Source organism: Carcharodon carcharias, chromosome 3 (genome assembly GCF_017639515.1).
Source record: "Carcharodon carcharias isolate sCarCar2 chromosome 3, sCarCar2.pri, whole genome shotgun sequence".
Classification (NCBI taxonomy): domain Eukaryota; kingdom Metazoa; phylum Chordata; class Chondrichthyes; order Lamniformes; family Lamnidae; genus Carcharodon; species Carcharodon carcharias.
In genome coordinates, this window is record NC_054469.1 from 27,280,127 (window position 1) to 27,299,160 (window position 19,034).

The window sequence follows — 19,034 nt, forward strand, 5'->3', positions numbered from 1 at the left end:
AGAAGCCCTACATGGGTGCAGATGGAAGAAGCTTCATTGCAAACAAATCTTACTTAACAAAGAGATAAAAACAAAAAAACTGCGGATGCTGGAAATCCAAAACAAAAACAGAATTACCTGGAAAAACTCAGCAGGTCTGGCAGCATCGGCGGAGAAGAAAAGAGTTGACGTTTCGAGTCCTCATGACCCTTCGACAGAACTTGAGTTCGAGTCCAGGAAAGAGCTGAAATATAAGCTGGTTTAAGGTGTGTGTGTGGGGGGCGGAGAGATAGAGAGACAGAGAGGTGGAGGGGGTTGGTGTGGTTGTAGCGACAAACAAGCAGTGATAGAAGCAGATCATCAAAAGATGTCAACAACAATAGTACAATAGAACACATAGGTGTTAAAGTTAAAGTTGGTGATATTATCTAAACGAATGTGCTAATTAAGAATGGATGGTAGGGCACTCAAGGTATAGCTCTAGTGGGTTTTTTTTTTTATTTTATATAATGGAAATAGGTGGGAAAAGGAAAATCTTTATAATTTATTGGGAAAAAAAAGAAGGGGGAAACAGAAAGGGGGTGGGGATGGGGGAGGGGACTCACGACCTAAAGTTGTTGAATTCAATATTCAGTCCGGAAGGCTGTAAAGTCCCTAGTCGGAAGATGAGGTGTTGTTCCTCCAGTTTGCGTTGGGCTTCACTGGAACAATGCAGCAAGCCAAGGACAGACATGTGGGCAAGAGAGCAGGGTGGAGTGTTAAAATGGCAAGCGACAGGGAGGTTTGGGTCATTCTTGCGGAAACTAGAGCTATACCTTGAGTGCCCTACCATCCATTCTTAATTAGCACATTCGTTTAGACAATATCACCAACTTTAACTTTAACACCTATGTGTTCTATTGTACTATTGTTGTTGACATCTTTTGATGATCTGCTTCTATCACTGCTTGTTTGTCGCTACAACCACACCAACCCCCTCCACCTCTCTGTCTCTCTATCTCTCCGCCCCCCACACACACACCTTAAACCAGCTTATATTTCAGCTCTTTCCTGGACTCGAACTCAAGTTCTGTCGAAGGGTCATGAGGACTCGAAACATCAACTCTTTTCTTCTCCGCCGATGCTGCCAGACCTGCTGAGTTTTTCCAGGTAATTCTGTTTTTGTTCTTACTTAACAAAATACATTTTCCAAATTATTAGGCAAAATTAGGCTGAATCCACTCATCAGGATTTAAACCATTAAGAGTTCACTGGTAGTATAAACCCTCAAGTGCACCTCGTTTCAGGATAATTCTAAGTAATTGGGGACTGTCTCTGGGCACAGTGAAGATATTCCTTGGGACTTATTCATTTTTAATGCATTGCTCTGTTTAAGCTGAGGGTAGTTTGCCATGCCATTTTTAAACTGGTCTCAGTTCTGATCCATAATCCCAATCTCACTTGAAGATCTCATTAACTTTATATTTGCTGAGATTGACAACTTTATGAAAGGTCTCAATATGTTTTAAAAGGGATGAGGACCAAGATGGGCGAGGGGGGTGGAGCGAGCAAACAAAAGGAATGGACAGGAGCGAGCAAGAGAGAGAACTGGAGAAAGAGAAAGTGATTGCAAGTGTGGATATTACTTGTATAGAAAAACAGAATAACTTTGTAAAAACCGCGGTTGTTTACAAATATAGTGAACGAATATAACAATTAAATGATAGCATCAGCGAATATCATTGCAGGGAATAGAAGTAAAGAAATGAAATTAAAATTTCTTTATCTGAATGCATGAAACATCTGTAAATAGGTGAATTAGTGGCACAAGTAGAGGTAAAGATTTAGATCTAATCTCTATTACAGAAGCATGGTTACAAGGTGATCAAGGTTGGGAAATAAATATTCCAGGATATAAAATATTTTGGAAAGGCAGACAGAATGACAAAAGAGGTGGGGTAATCCTGGTAATAAAAGATGGCGTAAGGACGTTAGTGAGAAAGGATCTGGCCTCTGAAAATCATGAAGCAGAATCAGTATGGGTGGAAATTAGAAATAGCAAGAGTCAGGAAAAGCTGGTGGGTGTAGTTTATAGGCCTCCTGACAGTATGCCGCTGGGCAGAGCATTAAACAAGGCATTTTTGGAGCTTGTAATAATGGAAATGTAATAATTGTGAGGTCTTTAATCTTCATAAAGACTGGGACAATCAAATTGGCAAGAATGGTCTAGAGGATGAGACTGTAGAACGTTCTTGAGAATTTCCTGGAGCAGAATGTCATGTTAGACAGTAATTGGCAGAACCCTTAAGTGCATCGATGGGCAGAGGGATCTGGGTGTACAGATCCACAGGTCACTGAAAGTGGCAATGCAGGTGGATAAGGTAGTCAGGAAGGCATATGGCATGCTTGCCTTCATTGGCAGGGGTATTGAGTATAAAAGCTGGGAAGTCATACTGCAGCTGTATAGAACCTTGGTTAGGCCACACTTGGAATATTGCATGCAATTCTGGTCACATTACCAGAAGGATATGGAGGCGTTGGAGAGGGTGCAGAGGAGGTTTACCAGGATGCTGCCTGGTCTGGAGTTTATTAGCTATGAGGAGAGGTTGGAGAAACTCTGATTGTTCTCACTAGAGCGATGGAGATTGAGGGGCGACTTGATAGAAGTTTATAAAATTATGAGCGGCATGGACAGAGTAGATAGTCAGAAGCTTTTTCCCAGGGTGGAAGAGTCAATTACTAGGGGACATAGATTTAAGGTAAGAGGAGAAAACTATAAAGGTGATGTGCGGGGCAAGTTATTTACGCAGAGGGTAGTGAGTGTCTGGAATTCGCTGCCAGAGGTGGTGGTGGAAGCAGGTACAATAGTGGTGTTTAAGAAGCAGCTTAACAAATACATGAATAGGATGGGAATAGAGGGATATGGACCCCGGAAGTGAAAAATGTTTTAATTGATGGGCAATAGGATCGGCGTAGGCTTGGAGGGCCGAAGGGCCTGTTCCTGTGCTGTACTTTTCTTTGTTCTTTGAAATGACTAGGGGGTGAAGTTATCCTAGATCTAGTATTATTTAATGAAGCAGTACTAAATCATCTACTGGGAAAGAGTGGCCATAACGCCATTCAATTCCATGTTAAGTTTGAAAGTGACATATTCTAATTGCAAACAAAAATCTTAAACAAAGCCAATTATATAGGTATGAGGGGAGAACTAGCCAAGATTAGTTGGGTAAATAGACTAAAAAATATGGAGGTAAATGAACAGTGCAAAACATTTAAAGAAACAATTCAAAATGTTCAATAAAAATACATTCCATTGGAAAACAAAAACTCAGCAAGGAGGACCCATCCGTGGCTCACTCAGGAAGTTAAGGATAGTATTAGATTAAAAGAAGAGGCTTGCAATATTGTGAAAAACAGTAGCAAGTCTGAGGATTAAGAGTGCTTTAGAAACCAGCAAAGGGCCACCAAAAATTTGATAATAAGTTCAAAAATAGAATATGGGAGTAAACTAGCAAGCTCTTACAATCTGTTTTTTGTAAGTATGTAAAAAGGAAGAGAGTAGCTAAAGTAAATGTTGGTCCCTTAGAAGCAAGGGGTGGGGGTGTAGCATTACTGGAAGAAACAATTACAGTTGTGAGAAGGGATGATGTACCAAATGAAGCACCAAGTGAGATATATGGGTTGAGCTCAGAAGTAAAAAATAGGTAGCCACATTGCTAAGAGTGTACTATAGACCCTGAAATAGTTCAATGGAGTTCGAAGAGCAAATATATAGGAGAATTTCTGACAGCAAAAACAATAGGGCAGTAATAGCTGCAGAGTTCAACTACCCTAACATCAATTGGGATACAAACAGTGTGAAGGGCACAGAGCGCACAAAATTCTTGAACTGCATTCAAGAAACTTTTTCAACCAGCATGAAACAAGCCCAACAAGAGGGGGTGCAATTCTAGATTTAGTCTTAGGAAATGAAGCTGGGCAAGTGGATGAAGTAGCAGTGGGGACCGTTTTGGAGATAGTGACCACAATATAGTTAGATTTAGCATCATTTTGGAAAAGGACAAAGGTAGAACAGGAGTAAAAGTTCTAAATTTGGGGAAGACAAATTTCACCAAGCTGAGGGTGAACTGGCAAAAGTGGACTGGATACTGTGTCAAATCAGTGGGAGGTATTCAAAAGTGAGATTCTACGGGCACAGTGTAGACATGTCCCCACAAAGAAAAAGGGTGGTACTGCCAAATCTAGAGGCCCCTGAAAAAGGGGAAGACATGGTATGGTGGTAACAGACAGGACTAGTAATCCAGAGGCCCAGGCTAATGTCTGGGGGCAAGGGTTCAAATCCCACCATGGCAGTTGGTGTAATTTAAAGTAAATTAATAATCTGGAATTGAAAAGCTCATCTCAGTAACGACAACCATGAAATCATTGTTGATATGTCATTAAAAACTCATCTGGTTCACTAATGTACTTTAGGGCTACATGTGACTCCAGACCCACAGCAATACGGTTGACTCTTAAATGCCCTCAAATGATGTGGCAAGCCATTCAGTTCAAGGACAATTGGGAATGGGCAATAAATGCTGGCCTTGTCAGTGATGCCCACATCCCATAAAAAAATAAAGAAAAAGAGAGCTTAAGACAGTCACAAAAAGCGTAATACTGTAGAAAGCTTAGAGCAGTATGAAAAGTACAGGGGTGAAGTAAAAAGGGAAATTAGGAAAGCAAAGAGGGGATACGAAAAAGTATTGCCAGGTAAAATCAAAGAAAACGCAAAGATGTTTTACCAGTACATTAAGAGCAAGAGGATAACTAAGGAAAGGGTTGGGCCTATCAGAAACATACACAATAACTTGTGTGTTGATGCTGAAAATGTGGGGAGGGTTCTCAATGAGTACTTTGTCTCTGTCTTCACTTAGAGGGATGATGCAGACATTCTAGTTAACGTGGAAGAGTGTGAAATATTAGATACAATGAGCTCAATGAGAGAAAAGTACTGGAGGGACTGGCATCCTTGAAGGTGGATAAATCACCAGGGCTGGATGGATTGTACCTCAGGCTGTTAAAGAAAGCCAAGCAGGAAAAAGTGGAATAGAAACAGAAAATGCTAAAAAAAAAACTCAGCAGGCCTGACAGCATCTGTGGAGAGAGAAACAGAGTTAACGTTTCGAGTCTGTATGACCCTTCTTCAGGGCTAAAGAGAAGTAGAAATATGATGAAATTTATACGGTTAAAAGGGGTGGAGCTGGAAAGAAAGCCATGACAGATGGGAGCTAAGGAGAGACTGACAAAGATGTCATGGACGAAAAGACCAGGAATGTTAATGGTAATGGTAAGGGCTAAAGGCGGTGCTGATAGTGGCATAAAGGTAAGAAAGCAGGATGTTTATTAGCAGAACAAGGGTAAGCACTCTGTGAAAGAACAATATGGAACAAGTAAAGATGGCCCTTTTGGGTGTGGGGTGGGGGGAGGGGCGGTTGTTGGGGAAAAGAGATGGAAAAAGGGGATAAAACAATAAATAAATAAATAAATATGAAAATAAGTGGATAGAAATTAAAAATAAATTTTTAAAAAGCGATGAAGATAGAGGAGACAGTTTATGGTCTGAAGTGGATGAACTCAATGTTAAGTCCAGAAGGCTGTAAAGCGTCTAATTGGAAAATGAAGTGCTACTCCTCCTGTTTTTGTTGGGCTTCACTGAAACATTGCAGCAGGCCAAGTATGGCCATGTGGGCATGACAGCAGGATAGAGTGTATTGAAAAGGCAAGGAAGGTCTGGGTCATGCTTGTGGACAGACCGAAGGTGTTCCACAAAGCGGTCACCCAGTCTGCGTTCGGTCTCCCCAGTGCAGAGGAGACCATATTGGGAGCAGTGAATGCAGTAGACCAAGTTGAAGGAGGTGTAAATGAAGCGCTGCCATACTTGAAAGGAGTGTTTGGGCCCTTGGACGGTGAGGAGGGAGGAAGTAATGGGGCAGGTGTTGCACCTTCTGCGATTGCATGGAAAGGTGCCATGTGAAGGGGATGAAGTGTTTGGAGTGATGGAGGAGTGGACCAGGGTGTCCCGAAGGGAATAGTCCCAAAGGAATGCTGATGTGGGGGGGTGAAGAGAAGATGTGTTTGGTGGTGGCATCACACCACACTTTTTATTTGGAGGAAGTGAGACAAGTTTTAAGGAGAATTGTTCAATGAGAGAACAAGTTCAGCCAGATAGAGGAAAGTGATGGTGCATGGGGATTGTTCGGGCTTCTGTTCAAGGAAGAAGTGGAGAGCCCTCATACCATCCTGGTGGGGGATGGAGGCGTGGAGGGATTGCATGTCCATGTTGAAGAGGCAGCGGTTAGGGTCAGGAAACTGGAAATTGTTGATACGATATAGGGCATCACAGGAATTGTGGATGTAGGTGGGAACAGACTGGACAAGGGCAGAGAGAATAGATAGGAAGAAGTGAGTTTCGTGGGGCAGGAACAAGTTGACATGATGGGTCTACCAGGACAATCCTGTGGATGCTCTGGGGATCATTTTCTAATTCTCATTTGATGCAGGCGAGGAACCAGAGGATTGGAGGTCTGCAAATGTACCAATATTTAAAAAGGGTGTGGGGAATAGGCCAGAAAATTATAGGCCAGTCAGTCTTACTTTGGTGGTGGGCAAATTATTGGAATCAATTCTGAGAGACAGGATAAAGTGTCACTTAGAAAGGCATGGATTGATCAGGGATAGTCAGCATGGTTTTGTTAGGGGAAGATTGTGTCTTACTAATTTAATAGAATTTTTTGAGGAATTAACAAGGAGGATTGATGGGGATAGTGCAGTGGATGTTGTCCACATGGATTTTTGCAAGGCATTTGACAAGGTCCCACATGGCAGACTAGTCAGAAAAGTGAGATCCCATGGGATACAGGGGAAGGTGGCAAGTTGGATCCAAAATTGGCTCAGTGAAAGAAACAAAGGGTAATAGTCGATGGATGTTTTTGCAAGTGGAAAGTGGCTTCCAGTGGCATTCCACAGAGCTCAGTGTTGGGGCCCTTGCCACTTGTCGTATATATTAATTATTTAGACTTAAATGTGGGAGGCATGATTGGGAAATTTGCAGATGGCACAAAAATTGGCTGCGTAGTTGATAGCGAAGAGGATAGCTGTTGTCTCCAGAATCATATCAATGGTTTGATTGACTGGGCAGAGAAATAGCAAATGGAATTCAATCCAGAGCAGTGTGAGGTAATGAATTTAGGGAGGGCAAACAAAGCAAGGGAATAGTCAATAAATAGGGGGATATTGAGAGCGTTTGGTGAAGTGAGAGAGCATGGTGTGCATGCCCACAGGTCCCTGAAGGTGGCAGGAATTTGGCATACAGTTCTGGTCACCACATTACAAGGACAAAATTGGTCTGGAGGGAGTACAGAGGGGACTTACAAGAATGCTACCAGGGCTTGAAAATTGCAGCTATGAAGAAAGCTTGGATCGGATAGGGTTATTTTCTTTAGAGGAGGCTGAGGGGATGACCTAACTGAGATGTACAAAACTGAGGGACCTCAGGAAAGACCTGTTTCCCCTAGCTGAGGGGTCAATTGCCAGGGGTCATAGATTTAAGGTGATTGGTGGAAGGAATAGAGGGGACACGAGGAAAATTATTTTCACCCAGACAGTGGTGGGCATCTGGAATTCACTGCCTAAATTGGCGGTTGAGGCTGAAACACCCAACTCACTGAAAAGGTACCTGGGTATGCACTTGAAGTGTTGTAACCTGCAAGGCTATGGACTAGATGTTGGAAAGCGGAATTAAAAATGAGCAGCTAGCTTCCTTTTACTCTTTTAATAGCCGGCACAGACACAATGGGTTGAATGGCCTCTTTCTGTGCCATAAACTTTCTATGGTTCTATAAAGAGTGAGAAAATTAGGGAAATTAATATCAGCAGAGATAAAGTATTGGAGAAACTTAAGAGACTAAAATCCAATAAATCCCAGGGACCTGATGGCCTAAACCCTAGAATTGTAAAAGAGACAGCTGCAGAGATCATGAATGTGCTAGCTATGAGTTTCCAAAGTTCCTAAGGTTTGGGAACGGTCCCATTAGATTGAAGTTAGCAAATGTTTCACCACTTTTCAAGAAAGGGGGGAAAGAGAAACGGGGAGCTACAGATGAGTTAGCCTAACATCAGTTGTTGGGAAAATGCTGGAAACTATTTTTAAGGAAGTATTAACAATGCACTAAGAAACTCATAGTACAATTAGAACAAGTCAACATAGTTGTACTAAAAGGAAATCCTGTTTGACAAATTCTCTGGAGTTTTTTGATAATGTAACTAGTAGGGTAGATAAAGAGGAACTAGTAGATGTAGTATGCCAGGATTTCCAAAAGGATAAGGTGCCACACGACAGGTTAATAGACAGGACTCAAGGAGTTGGGGGCCATATATTAGCACGGATAGAGGATTCGTTAACGGATAGAGAACAGAGTGGGAATAAATGGGGTATTTTCAAGCTGCTAGATAGTGAATGTAGAGCCGCAATGATTAGTGTTGGGGCCTCAGCTATATGTTGAAGTCTGCTGATGTTGCCAAGCTAGGTAGAATGGTAAGATGTGGGAAGACATAGAGAGGCTACAAAGAGATATAGGCAGATTAAGTGAGTGGACAACAAGATGGCAAATGCAATATAATACATGGAGGTGTGAAGGCATTCACTTTGTTCATAAGAATAAAAAAGCAGAATCTTTTTTTGAAGGTGAGAAACTTGTAAGTGTTGATGCTCAGAGACTTGGGTGTGCTCATACAAGGAATGCAAACTTAGCATGCAGGTACAGCAAGCAATTAGAAAGGCAATTGGCATGTCGGCCTTTATGGCAAAGGATAAAGAATAAAGAAGCCTTGCTGCAGTTGTACAGGTTTGAGTGAGACAACATCTGGAATAGGGTGCGCAGTTTTGGTCTTCACATTTTAAAAAGGATATACTTGCATTGCAGGTGGTACAACGATTCATTGGGTTGGGGGGTTTGTCCCATGATGAGAGGCTGAGTAAATTGGGTTTATATTCTCTGGTGTTCAGAAGAACGAGAGGCCATCTCATTGAGAAATACACAATTCTGAAGGAGCTGGACAGGGTAGTTACTGAGAGCGTGTTTCCCCTGACTGGGGAATTAGAACATGTAGACACAGCCTCAAGATAAGAGGTCGATCATTTAGGACTGAGATGAAGAAAATTTTTTCACTAAGTGTTCAGAATCTTTGGAATTCTCTTTCCCAAAGAGTGATGGATTTTTCAATGCTGAGGTCAATAGACTTTTGATCTCCCAGGATATGGGGAGCAGGCAGGAAAATGGAGTTGAAGCCCAAGATCAGCCATGATCGTACTGAATGGCAGAGCAGGCTCAGTGGGTCTTGTGGTCTACTCCTGCTCATATTTCTTATGTTATGTTCTTATTACTGAAATTGTGCAATCTGATTTTATGTGGAGCATAGAAAAGAGAAGAGCTCTCATTCCCAGAGCCTTATTTATATAGACTAAGTGGGAAGTGGTAAAACCATGATGGTGCAGTAAAGCATAAGATTGATATTTTAATACATAACTTGACAGAGGATTGGTTTATTTCGAACGCATGGGCCATTCATGTTTTGAAGCATTTCTTCTACTCAGCCATCCATTTGGGCAAGCACATACACAAGTGCATATAATATTTAGCAAACAAATCTTATTCTTCCCTTCACATGAGTGAGAGATGGAGGGGATCAGACACAATATCGTACCTCTGCTTTCATCCATATCTCCATCCATGTCTCTGGACTGTTCAGACTGAGGATCAGGTGGAGTTTGCAAGACAGCCACACTGTTCTGATTTATGATCTTCAGCTTTAACTTTGGCTTGGGTCGCTTCCGGCGTGGTGGAGCAATACTGAGGCTTTGGAGCTGCGACATACCCATCTCAGTAAGGCAGACACCATCCTGTGTATATGTCCGTGTCGGTTCTGTTTTACAGGAAAATTACAGGTATCACTGAATGACACGTAAAGAGCTTTCTTATGCAAATAAGATAGGAAATTCCTACTGGCCCACAAGAAAGTCCCCTTCTGTAGAAAGCATCCAACAGCTGTTCACTACGATCACCAATTTTTACACTTCCCATTAACACACCCGGTTTCTTAACATAACTTTGATAAAGCCAAATCACCATTCAGGGAATCAACCACAAGCCCATGATGTATCAATTGCTGATTCCAGCTAACATACCATAGAATCATACCAATACGAGGCAGTAACTAGTGGGGTACCGCAGGGATTGGTGCTAGGACCCTAGTTATTCACAATATATATTAATGATTTAGATGAGGGAACTAAATGTAATATCCCCAAATTTGCCAATGACACAAAGCTGGGTGGGAGGGTGAGCTGTGAGGAGGATGCAGAAATGCTTCAGTGTGATTTGGATAAGCTGAGTGGGCAAATGCATGGCAGATGCAGTATAATGTGGATAAAGGTGAGGTTATCCACCTTGGTAGCAAAAACAGGAAGGCAGATTATCTGAATGGCTATAAATTGAGACAGGGAAACGTGCAATGAGACCTGAGTGTCCTTGTACACCAGTCGCTGAAAGTAAGCATGCAGGTGCAGCAGGCGGTAAAGGGTATGTTGGCCTTCGTAGCCAGAGGATTCGAGTACAGGAACAGGGATGTCTTGCTGCAATTGTACAGGGCCTTGGTGAGACCACACCTGGAATAGTGTGCGCAGTTTTGGTCTCCTTATCTGAGGAAGGATGAACTTGCTATAGAGGGAGTGCAGTGAAGGTTTACCCGACTGACTCCTGGGATGGCGGGACTGACATATGAGAAGAGATTGAGTCAATTGGGATTATATTCGCTGGAGTTCAGAAGGGGGGGATCTCATAGAAACCTATAAAATTCTAACAGGATTAGACAGGGTAGATGCAGGAAGGATGTTCCCGATGGTGGGGGAGTCCAGAACCAGGGGTCACTGTCTGAGGATATGGGATAGACCATTTAGGACTGAGATGAGGAGAAATTTCTACCACAGAAAGTAGCTGAGACCAAAACATTGTATGCTTTCAAGAAGGAGTTAGATATAGCTCTTGGGGCGAAAGGAATCAAAAAATATGGGGAGAAAGCAGGAGCAGGCTATTGAGTTGGATGATCAGCCACGATCTTAATGAATGGTAGAGCAGGCTCGAAGGGTCGAATGGCCTTTTTCTGCTCCTAGTTTCTATGTTTCTAAACTGATAGAGATGAGAAAGGGTTGTTTGGCCTGTCAATACATTACATAGGCTGTCCCCATAATGGCATCTAACAGTATTGGGAAAATCCTAGTGCTTTTTCTTCTATTCTATTTATTTTACAATTAGTCATTTGGTAGTACAGAACTTGAGTATTGCTGAAAAAAAAAAGACATGTCTAAGCTTTCCCTCTTGCACTCAACAGGATACTTCGTAAGAATACCAATATAAAGCGAAAACAACAATTTATATTGTATGTGAAGAGAAATGCTGACAACCAGTTTAAGAATGTCAATCGGCTCACAGTGGGGCACGTGTGTACTGGAAGCTACATATATTAATACACAGGACCTTGTTCTTTGCAGACAGAAAGAACACATACACACATGCGCTAACCATTTGCTGACTCATTCCTCAGGGCAATGCTTTGACAAATCAGGGTCAAGCTGTCTTTTGCGAACAGCAGCTGGTTTAAATTTCAAACAGTGCTTGGCAGTTAACCATCAGTCACCATCACTGGTGCATTCTCCATGGCAATGCCACTTGCCAACTAATCAACAATTTCTTCACATACAGTATAGATTGTTGCTTTCCCCTTATGTTGGTATCCTTATGATTGTCCTGTTAAGTGCAAGACGAAAAGCTTAGACATGTTTCTTTTTTCAGCAATATTGTACAATTCCAAAATTTAACTAGAAAACAAGTTTTTCCTTCTGCTCGCCACCTCAATTACTGCCTTGTTCGTAGAATATAAAGCTTAAACTTCTCTGACCTTTGCTCAGCACTCATTCTCTTCTTGCTTGGAATCAAGTTTCAATTCCAAGCATATATTTCTCATGGCTTGCTAACTCAAACTGGACATAGTATTTGAAGTGTGCTCTAACTATTGCGTTGCAAAGTCTTGGCATCTCTTCTGCAGACTTGCACTCTACTATTCTGGCAACAGTTTGCAGTTTTCTACTGCTAGCTTTAAATTGTTTTATCATATTGTACAGATACTGAAGGTGATACGTTTACTATTACTTACAGTTTCCATTCTAAATCTTCCTAGGTCAATCAAATTCCACTTAATGTATACTTACATTCCACATTTTTCAATATATGTGCAATTTTACATGAAATTTAACTAATAGTACAAATGCATTATTAACCTAAGCCTGTTGTGCACCCTTTGATTGAACCATCAAGGTAAATTGGATCAGTTTACAGCAGGTTCCAGCATCAATGCCAACAACACAGATTAGAGTCAGCAGCCCAAATTCTAGCCTCAAAGGACACCATTCAACATAACCCTTTGTCTACGATTAAGCTTTTCAGAAATGCTCCCAGTTTCCTAAACTCAAACCTCAAGATCTGCCTTTCTAAAGTTGAAAGTTTCTATTGCAATCATTTTTTTCTTCATCACAGGCCTAACAAACATCACCCTACTGTGACTATTGTTGCCAACATTTTCTCTTACTCTGACCTGCTCCATTACCTCCTGACTGGCTATACAATGCCTCTGCACAACCACCCAATATTGTGGCCATAATCATATCTTCAATCCTATTGCATCTTTTAAAGGTCTCTAATCTATCCCTGGTAAACTGAGGCCAGCCAAAACAATTTTATCAGTATTCCTTATTTGACTAGAAAAGTGCTTGGTCCCATCCATCCCCCGACTTGGTAGTCTAAAGCAGAAGCCATAGTCAGTTTCTTCTTGGTGTCTGAGCTCAAACAATCATGGGCCAGCCCTTGCTCTGTACCACAACATCGAGCTTTCACCACCTTTTCTGTCTCCATCATTATTGTTTTTCTCATTTTCTCAGTTTGCAGATTACCACTCCCCTGCCTATTTTGTTTAAATGCTCTCCTAATGCTTTAGTTACTCATTATGCACAGACAGTGATACTGCTCTGCATCAGACATCTGGCAAGTAAGCTGGGTGTACACTCCATAATTCTTGTGTGCTTAACCCAAATTGTGAAGCTTGTTAAACTGCTTCCAAGTTTTCAGAGATCCACAAATAACTTGCTGACTCAATGTGGTACTGAGCCATTTGTAAGAATATAGGTCTTAGGAACAGGATAGGTCATTCAGCCCTTTAAGCCTGGTCCGCCATTCATTAAGATCATGGCTGATCTTGTTGTGGTCTCAACACCACTTTCTTGTCTGCTTCTTGACTACCATGTCTATCAAAAATCTGTCTTACTCAGCCTTGAATAAATTCGACAACCCAGCCTCCACTGCTTTCTGGGGTAGTGAATTCTGCATAGTAATGACCCTTAGAGAAAACATTTTTAAAAAAAATTCATCCAAGGGATATGGGCATCGCTGGCTAGGCCAGCATTTAGTACTCAAGCCTGGTTGCCCTTGTTCAGAGGGCATTTAAGAGTCAACCACATTGCTCCTCATCTCCATCTTAAAAGGGAGACCTCTTATGCGTAAACTGTTTTCTCTAGTTCTAATCTCTTTCCACAAGTGGAAACATCTCCCTGGTATCTGCCCTATCAATTCCCCTCAGGATCTTATATGTTTCAATAAGATGACCTCTCATTCTTCCAAATTTCAACAGGTATAGACCTAACCTATTCAAACTTTCCTCATAAGACAAGCCCTTCATCCCAGGAATGAGTTGAGTGAACCTTCTTGGGCCTGCTTCTAACGCAGTTATATTTTTTTCAAATCCAGAGATGTTATCACCAAGGCCCTGTACAGCTGCACTAAAGCTTCCCTACTTTTATATTCCATTCCCTTTGCAATAAATGCCAACATTTCATTTGCCTCCATAATCACCTGCCATACCTGCATACTTTTTATGATTCATGTGCCAAGACATCCAGATCCCTCTGTACCTCAGAATTCTGCAATCTCTCTCTATTTAAATAATATGCTACTTTTCCATTCTTTCTGCCAAAGTGGACAAGTTCATATTTTCCCACATTATACTCCATCTGCCAAATTTTTGCCACTCTTTTAACTTGTCCCTTTGCAGACTTTCTACCTCCTCTTGATAACTTACTTTCCTACCTATCTTGGTGTCATCGGCAAATTTAGCTACCATACATTTGGTCCCTTCATGCAATTAATTGATGTAGATTATAAGGGATCAAGTCTGATCTTTAGTTTTGTGCCTGATCGGAGTGTCTTGTATCCCCAAGCTAGGCAGTCCAAATTCAGCTCATTTTCCTGATCATTATCCAGTGATGCCTGCTATAAAGGGAGCACATGCAGATGTCAACTGAACATGAGAACAAGCTATGCTGCAATGTCCCCACTGCCAAATGCCCAACATTCACTATCGCATCTCATTTTGGTGAAGTATCATACTGCTGGTGGTGCCTTTGGAATCATGAAAAATCAGCACCTTTCTGACAGGAGGGGGGAAAATTGGAGCAGGGAAGGAAAGTACAGATCAAATGTTTTGCTACCAAGTCTGACAACTTACCTGGTTCTTTCGTCTTTACAATAAATTGAGGTGTTACCAAAGATAACTCAGTCCCTTCTGAGGTAGTCACTGAGTCAAAAGAAATTAGAAACCTGTTAGCATGTTTGAATCTTTTTGCAGTCACTCAGACTGAATTCAGCACAAAGTTATCAAAAATTATCAAGTTTTTGTTTATAAAATACCTAATTCATCAAAGTTATGGTTTGCAACTTTAAGACTTTTTAAGAAAACATTTATTCAGCAAACTGGTTTAACACTGCAACTCCTACCTGGTGTTGCCATTGCATATTGCCTACATGTGAAACAGTCATAGCCATTATCAGCTGCAGTCTCTACTTCATCTTCTGTGTTCAGGTTCTGGCAAATAGCATGAATCCATCTGAGAAAATAAAGATGTTCACAAATCATACCTTAAAAAAAGCATTGTGTCAACATGCCTCATTGTCCGAAGGGATTGCACAGGGAAGAAATGGGACACAGACCTGACTCATACACATTTCCACTCCCACTCCCTCACTGCCAAAAGAAAAACAGTAGAATTGGCCATTTTTCCATTCTTGTCAGTTTACCATGTCAGAATATCTGGTGTCATTAGCAGGAGCAAGATGGACTGGGGGAGTGAATGGCTGAGGGGGATGGGTGGCAATGAAAAGAAATTAAGTTGAGAAGGAAGGGGCAGATTGGCAATGGCATTTTAGGGCGGAGAAAGGCACCAGGATTAATTGTTGGTATTTGGGGGTGGGGTGGAAAGAGCACCAGCATTAATGAAGCAAGCAAGGACAAAGTGCTGTCATTAATTGGAGGAACAGAGGGTCAACCTGATCTTGGAGGATGGACAAAAAGAATACTGAGTGTGGGCAAGCAAGTAACAGCTTGCACTAGCAAAGTCAGAGAAGAGGAGAAGTGAAGTGTCAGGCTGAATCAAGAGAGAGAGAGAGAAAAGGGTGCCAGTAACAGGGAATAACTAATGAAGCAGAGAAGGTGGAGTTTTGGATGGTCTGAGGAGGATAGAATGCCTCTGGAACACAGGGCTTAGGAGTAGGAACAGGTCATTTGGGCCTTCGATCCTGCTCTGCTATTCGAAAAGATCATGGCTGATCTGGTTGTGGTCTCAACTCCACTTTCCTGTCTGCCCTCCATGACCCTCGACTCCCTTGTCTATCAAAAATCTAACTCAACCTTGAATGAATTCAATGACTCAGCACCACTCTTATCGGGGGAAGCGAATTTCATAGACTAGGCGAACCTCAAAAAATTTCTCCCCACCTCCATCCCAAAAGGGGAACTCTTATTTTTTTAAACTGTGTCCCCCCTACTTCTAATCTCTCCCAAAAGAAGAAATATCCTCCCGTTATCCACCCAACTCAGCCCCCTCAGGATCTTATCTGTTTCAATAAGATCACGTCTCATTCTTCTAAACTCCAACGGATATAGGCCCAACCTGTTCCAACTTTTTTGCATAAGATAAGCCCCTCACCTCAGGAATGAATCAAGTAAGCCTTCTCTGAACTGTTTCTAACACATTTATACCCTTTTAAAAATAAGGAGACCAAAACTGCACACAATGCTCCAGGTGTGGTGCCACCAAGGCCCTATACAACTGTGGTAAACCTCCCAACTTTTATATTCCATTCCCCTTGCAATAAATGTGTCAACAGTCCATTTGCCTTCCTAATCACTTGCTGCATGCTAGCTTTTTGTGATTCATGTACCAGGACACCCAGATCCCTCTGTAACACAGAGGTCTGAAATCTCTGTCCATTTAAATAGTATACTGCTCTTTTATTCTGTCAAGTTCACATTTTCCCACATTATACTCCATCAGTCAAATTTTCACCTACTCACAGCCTATGTATATCCCTTTGGAGACTCTGTATCTCCTCTTAACAACTTGCTTTCCTGTCTATCTTGGTGTCATTGGCAAATTTAGCCACATTTAGTCCCTTCATCTAAGTGATTGATATAGATTGTAAACAGTTGAGGCCCCAGCATTGATCCCTGTGGCACTTGATGAGTTACAGCTTGCTAACCCAAAAAACACCCATTAATCCATACCCTTTACTTCCTGTTAGCTAACCAACCCTTTATCCAGGCTGATACGTGATTCTCTAAACCATGAGCACTTATTTCATGTAGTAATCTTTAATGTGGCACCTTATCAAATGCCTTTTGGAAATCCAAGTACACCAGATCTACATGTTCCCCTTTATTCAGTTTGCTTGTTACTTCCTCAAAGAGCTCTAATAAATTAGTGAAACACGACTTCTCTTTCACAACGCCATGTTGATTCTGCCTGATCCTATTATGATTTTTTAAATATCCTGCTTCTAACTCCTTAATAATGGATTCTAACAATTTTCCTAAGTTAGATGTTAGGCTAACTGGTCTATAGTTTCCTGCTTTCTGGAACCAAAGTGTTGCATTTGCTATTTTCCAATCTGCTGGGCCCTTCTAGAATATAAGGATTTTGGAAAATTATAACCAATGCATCTAGCATCTCTGCAGCCACTTCTTCTAAGATCTTATGATGCAGGTCATCAGATCCTGGGGACTTGTCAGCGTTTAGGTCTACTAGTTTTCCTAGTGCTTCTTCCCAGATGATGATGATGATTGTTTTGAGTTCCTCCCTCCCTTTCACTACTTGATTTTCAAGTGTCTTTGGGAAGTTTTCTCATTCTTTTACAGTGAAGACAGATGCAAAATAAACAAAATGGCTTCCATGATTTCCTTGTTTTTCAGTTTTTAATTTCCACCAAATCACTCTCTAGAGAAGCAACACTCACTTTAGTTACTCTTTTCCTATTTAAATACCTGTAGAAACTCTCACTATCTGTTTTTATATTTCTAGCTAGCTTTCTCTCATACTAATTTCTCCCTCTTTTTTTGGAATTCTTTTCTGATCCTTAAAATCTGACCAATCTTTGCAGATTTGTAGCGTTTTGTTCAATTTTAAAAAATTTGTTCACGGGATGTGGGCATCGCTGGCTTGGAGAGCATTTATTGTCCATTCCTAATTTCCCTTGAGGAGGTGGTGGTGATCCACCTTCTTGAACCTCTGCAGATCATGTGGTGTAGGTACACCTGTGGTGGCTGTTAGGAAGGGAGTTCCAGCATTACAGAAACAGTGAAAGAAAGGCAATATAGTTCTAATTTAGGATGGTGTGTAGCTTGGAGGCAAACCTGCAGGTGGTGGTGTTTCTATGTATCTGATGCCCTTGGCCTTCTAGGTGACAAAGGTCACAGGTTTGGAAGGTGTTGTCAAAAGAACCTCGGCGAATTGCTGCAGTGCATTTTGTAGATGGTACATACTACCACTGTGTGTCAGTGGTTGAGGGAATGAATATTTAAAGCGGTGGATGGATGCCAATCAATCAGGCTGCTTTGTCCTGGATGGTGTTGAGCTTCTTGAATGTTGTTGGAGTTGCCCCACACCCACACACCCCCATCTGCAGTAGTAGTTTTACTAGATGTTTTGCCAATTTCTAACTTAGTGGAAAATTTTTAAGAAGTGGTAATGGTGGATGGGAGGGATGGAGAAAAATTACCACAGTATATTCAGGTAGTTTGTTGCCAAAACCACAAGCTCTCTGTTGAAGGTACAGAAGCTGCAATTTAAACACTTAAAAAGTAAAGTTGCCTGCCCCACTGCTGCATCCTTAAGACATCAATTAATTCAAAAGAATGAACAGGAATGCACAAGGTGTAATTGGAGACAGTTGGGCTGATGGAAGAGAAAATTGTACATGGGGAATTAAACTGGTGCCCTCAATTTAAGTAATAATAGACACCTGCTTCCACTATACCAGAGAAGTGAAAAAATGGTAAAAGCAACTGAAAGGCAAACCTGTAAGTCAACTGGCTTACTTTCTTTAATTCTAGAATCCAATGTTATTTAATATCACCATTTACCCACTATCTCTGCCACAATTTGACTCATTAGTTTGTCTTCAAGTCCTTCCAGATCCAATAATCACTATCCAGCACAAGTAGTAGTTGACCTCTTGTCATGAAGGGTTACATAGGATTTATGACACAGAAATCGAATCTATGTTGGATGTGGGAAGCATGGCAATGAGATGACTGAAGTATTAAGAGATTTCCCAGAGCTGGTGATGGAGGTTGATGAGAAAATGAAAAGCATTATGAAGAGAATATCTTTGGTGGCTAATACCTCAAACAAATACCATTTTGCTCAACCGATCCTTACTGGTTTTTATGCTCCACTCAAGCCTACTCCCATTAGTTCTCATACTAGTCGTTTCAACCATTCCCCATGATAGTGAGTTCCACATTCTTAGTACTCTTTGGGTAAAGAGGTTTCTCCTGGATTCCCCTCTGGACGGTTTTGTGACTATCTTATATTGATAGCCTCTAGTTATGCTCCACAAGAGGAAACATTCTCTCTGAACCTTTCATAATTTCAAAGA

General features: G+C 41.4%; 1 protein-coding gene across 10 annotated transcripts in view; it reads right to left on the reverse strand.

The window, feature by feature from the left end:
- Positions 1 to 19,034, reverse strand: part of kmt2ca (lysine (K)-specific methyltransferase 2Ca) — a 471,931-nt gene that overhangs the window by 130,359 nt on the left and 322,538 nt on the right. For all 10 annotated transcript variants that reach the window (XR_005942627.1, XR_005942628.1, XM_041184363.1 and 7 more), the window contains 3 exons: positions 14,877 to 14,986; positions 14,608 to 14,676; positions 9,703 to 9,921 (listed from right to left, as the gene is read on the reverse strand). Coding sequence is in view for 8 of the 10 variants with exons in the window: in XM_041184363.1 (XP_041040297.1) it covers positions 9,703 to 9,921; positions 14,608 to 14,676; positions 14,877 to 14,986 (398 nt within the window). In the remaining 2 variants the exon portion in view is untranslated. The remainder of the gene's footprint in view (positions 1 to 9,702; positions 9,922 to 14,607; positions 14,677 to 14,876; positions 14,987 to 19,034) is intronic.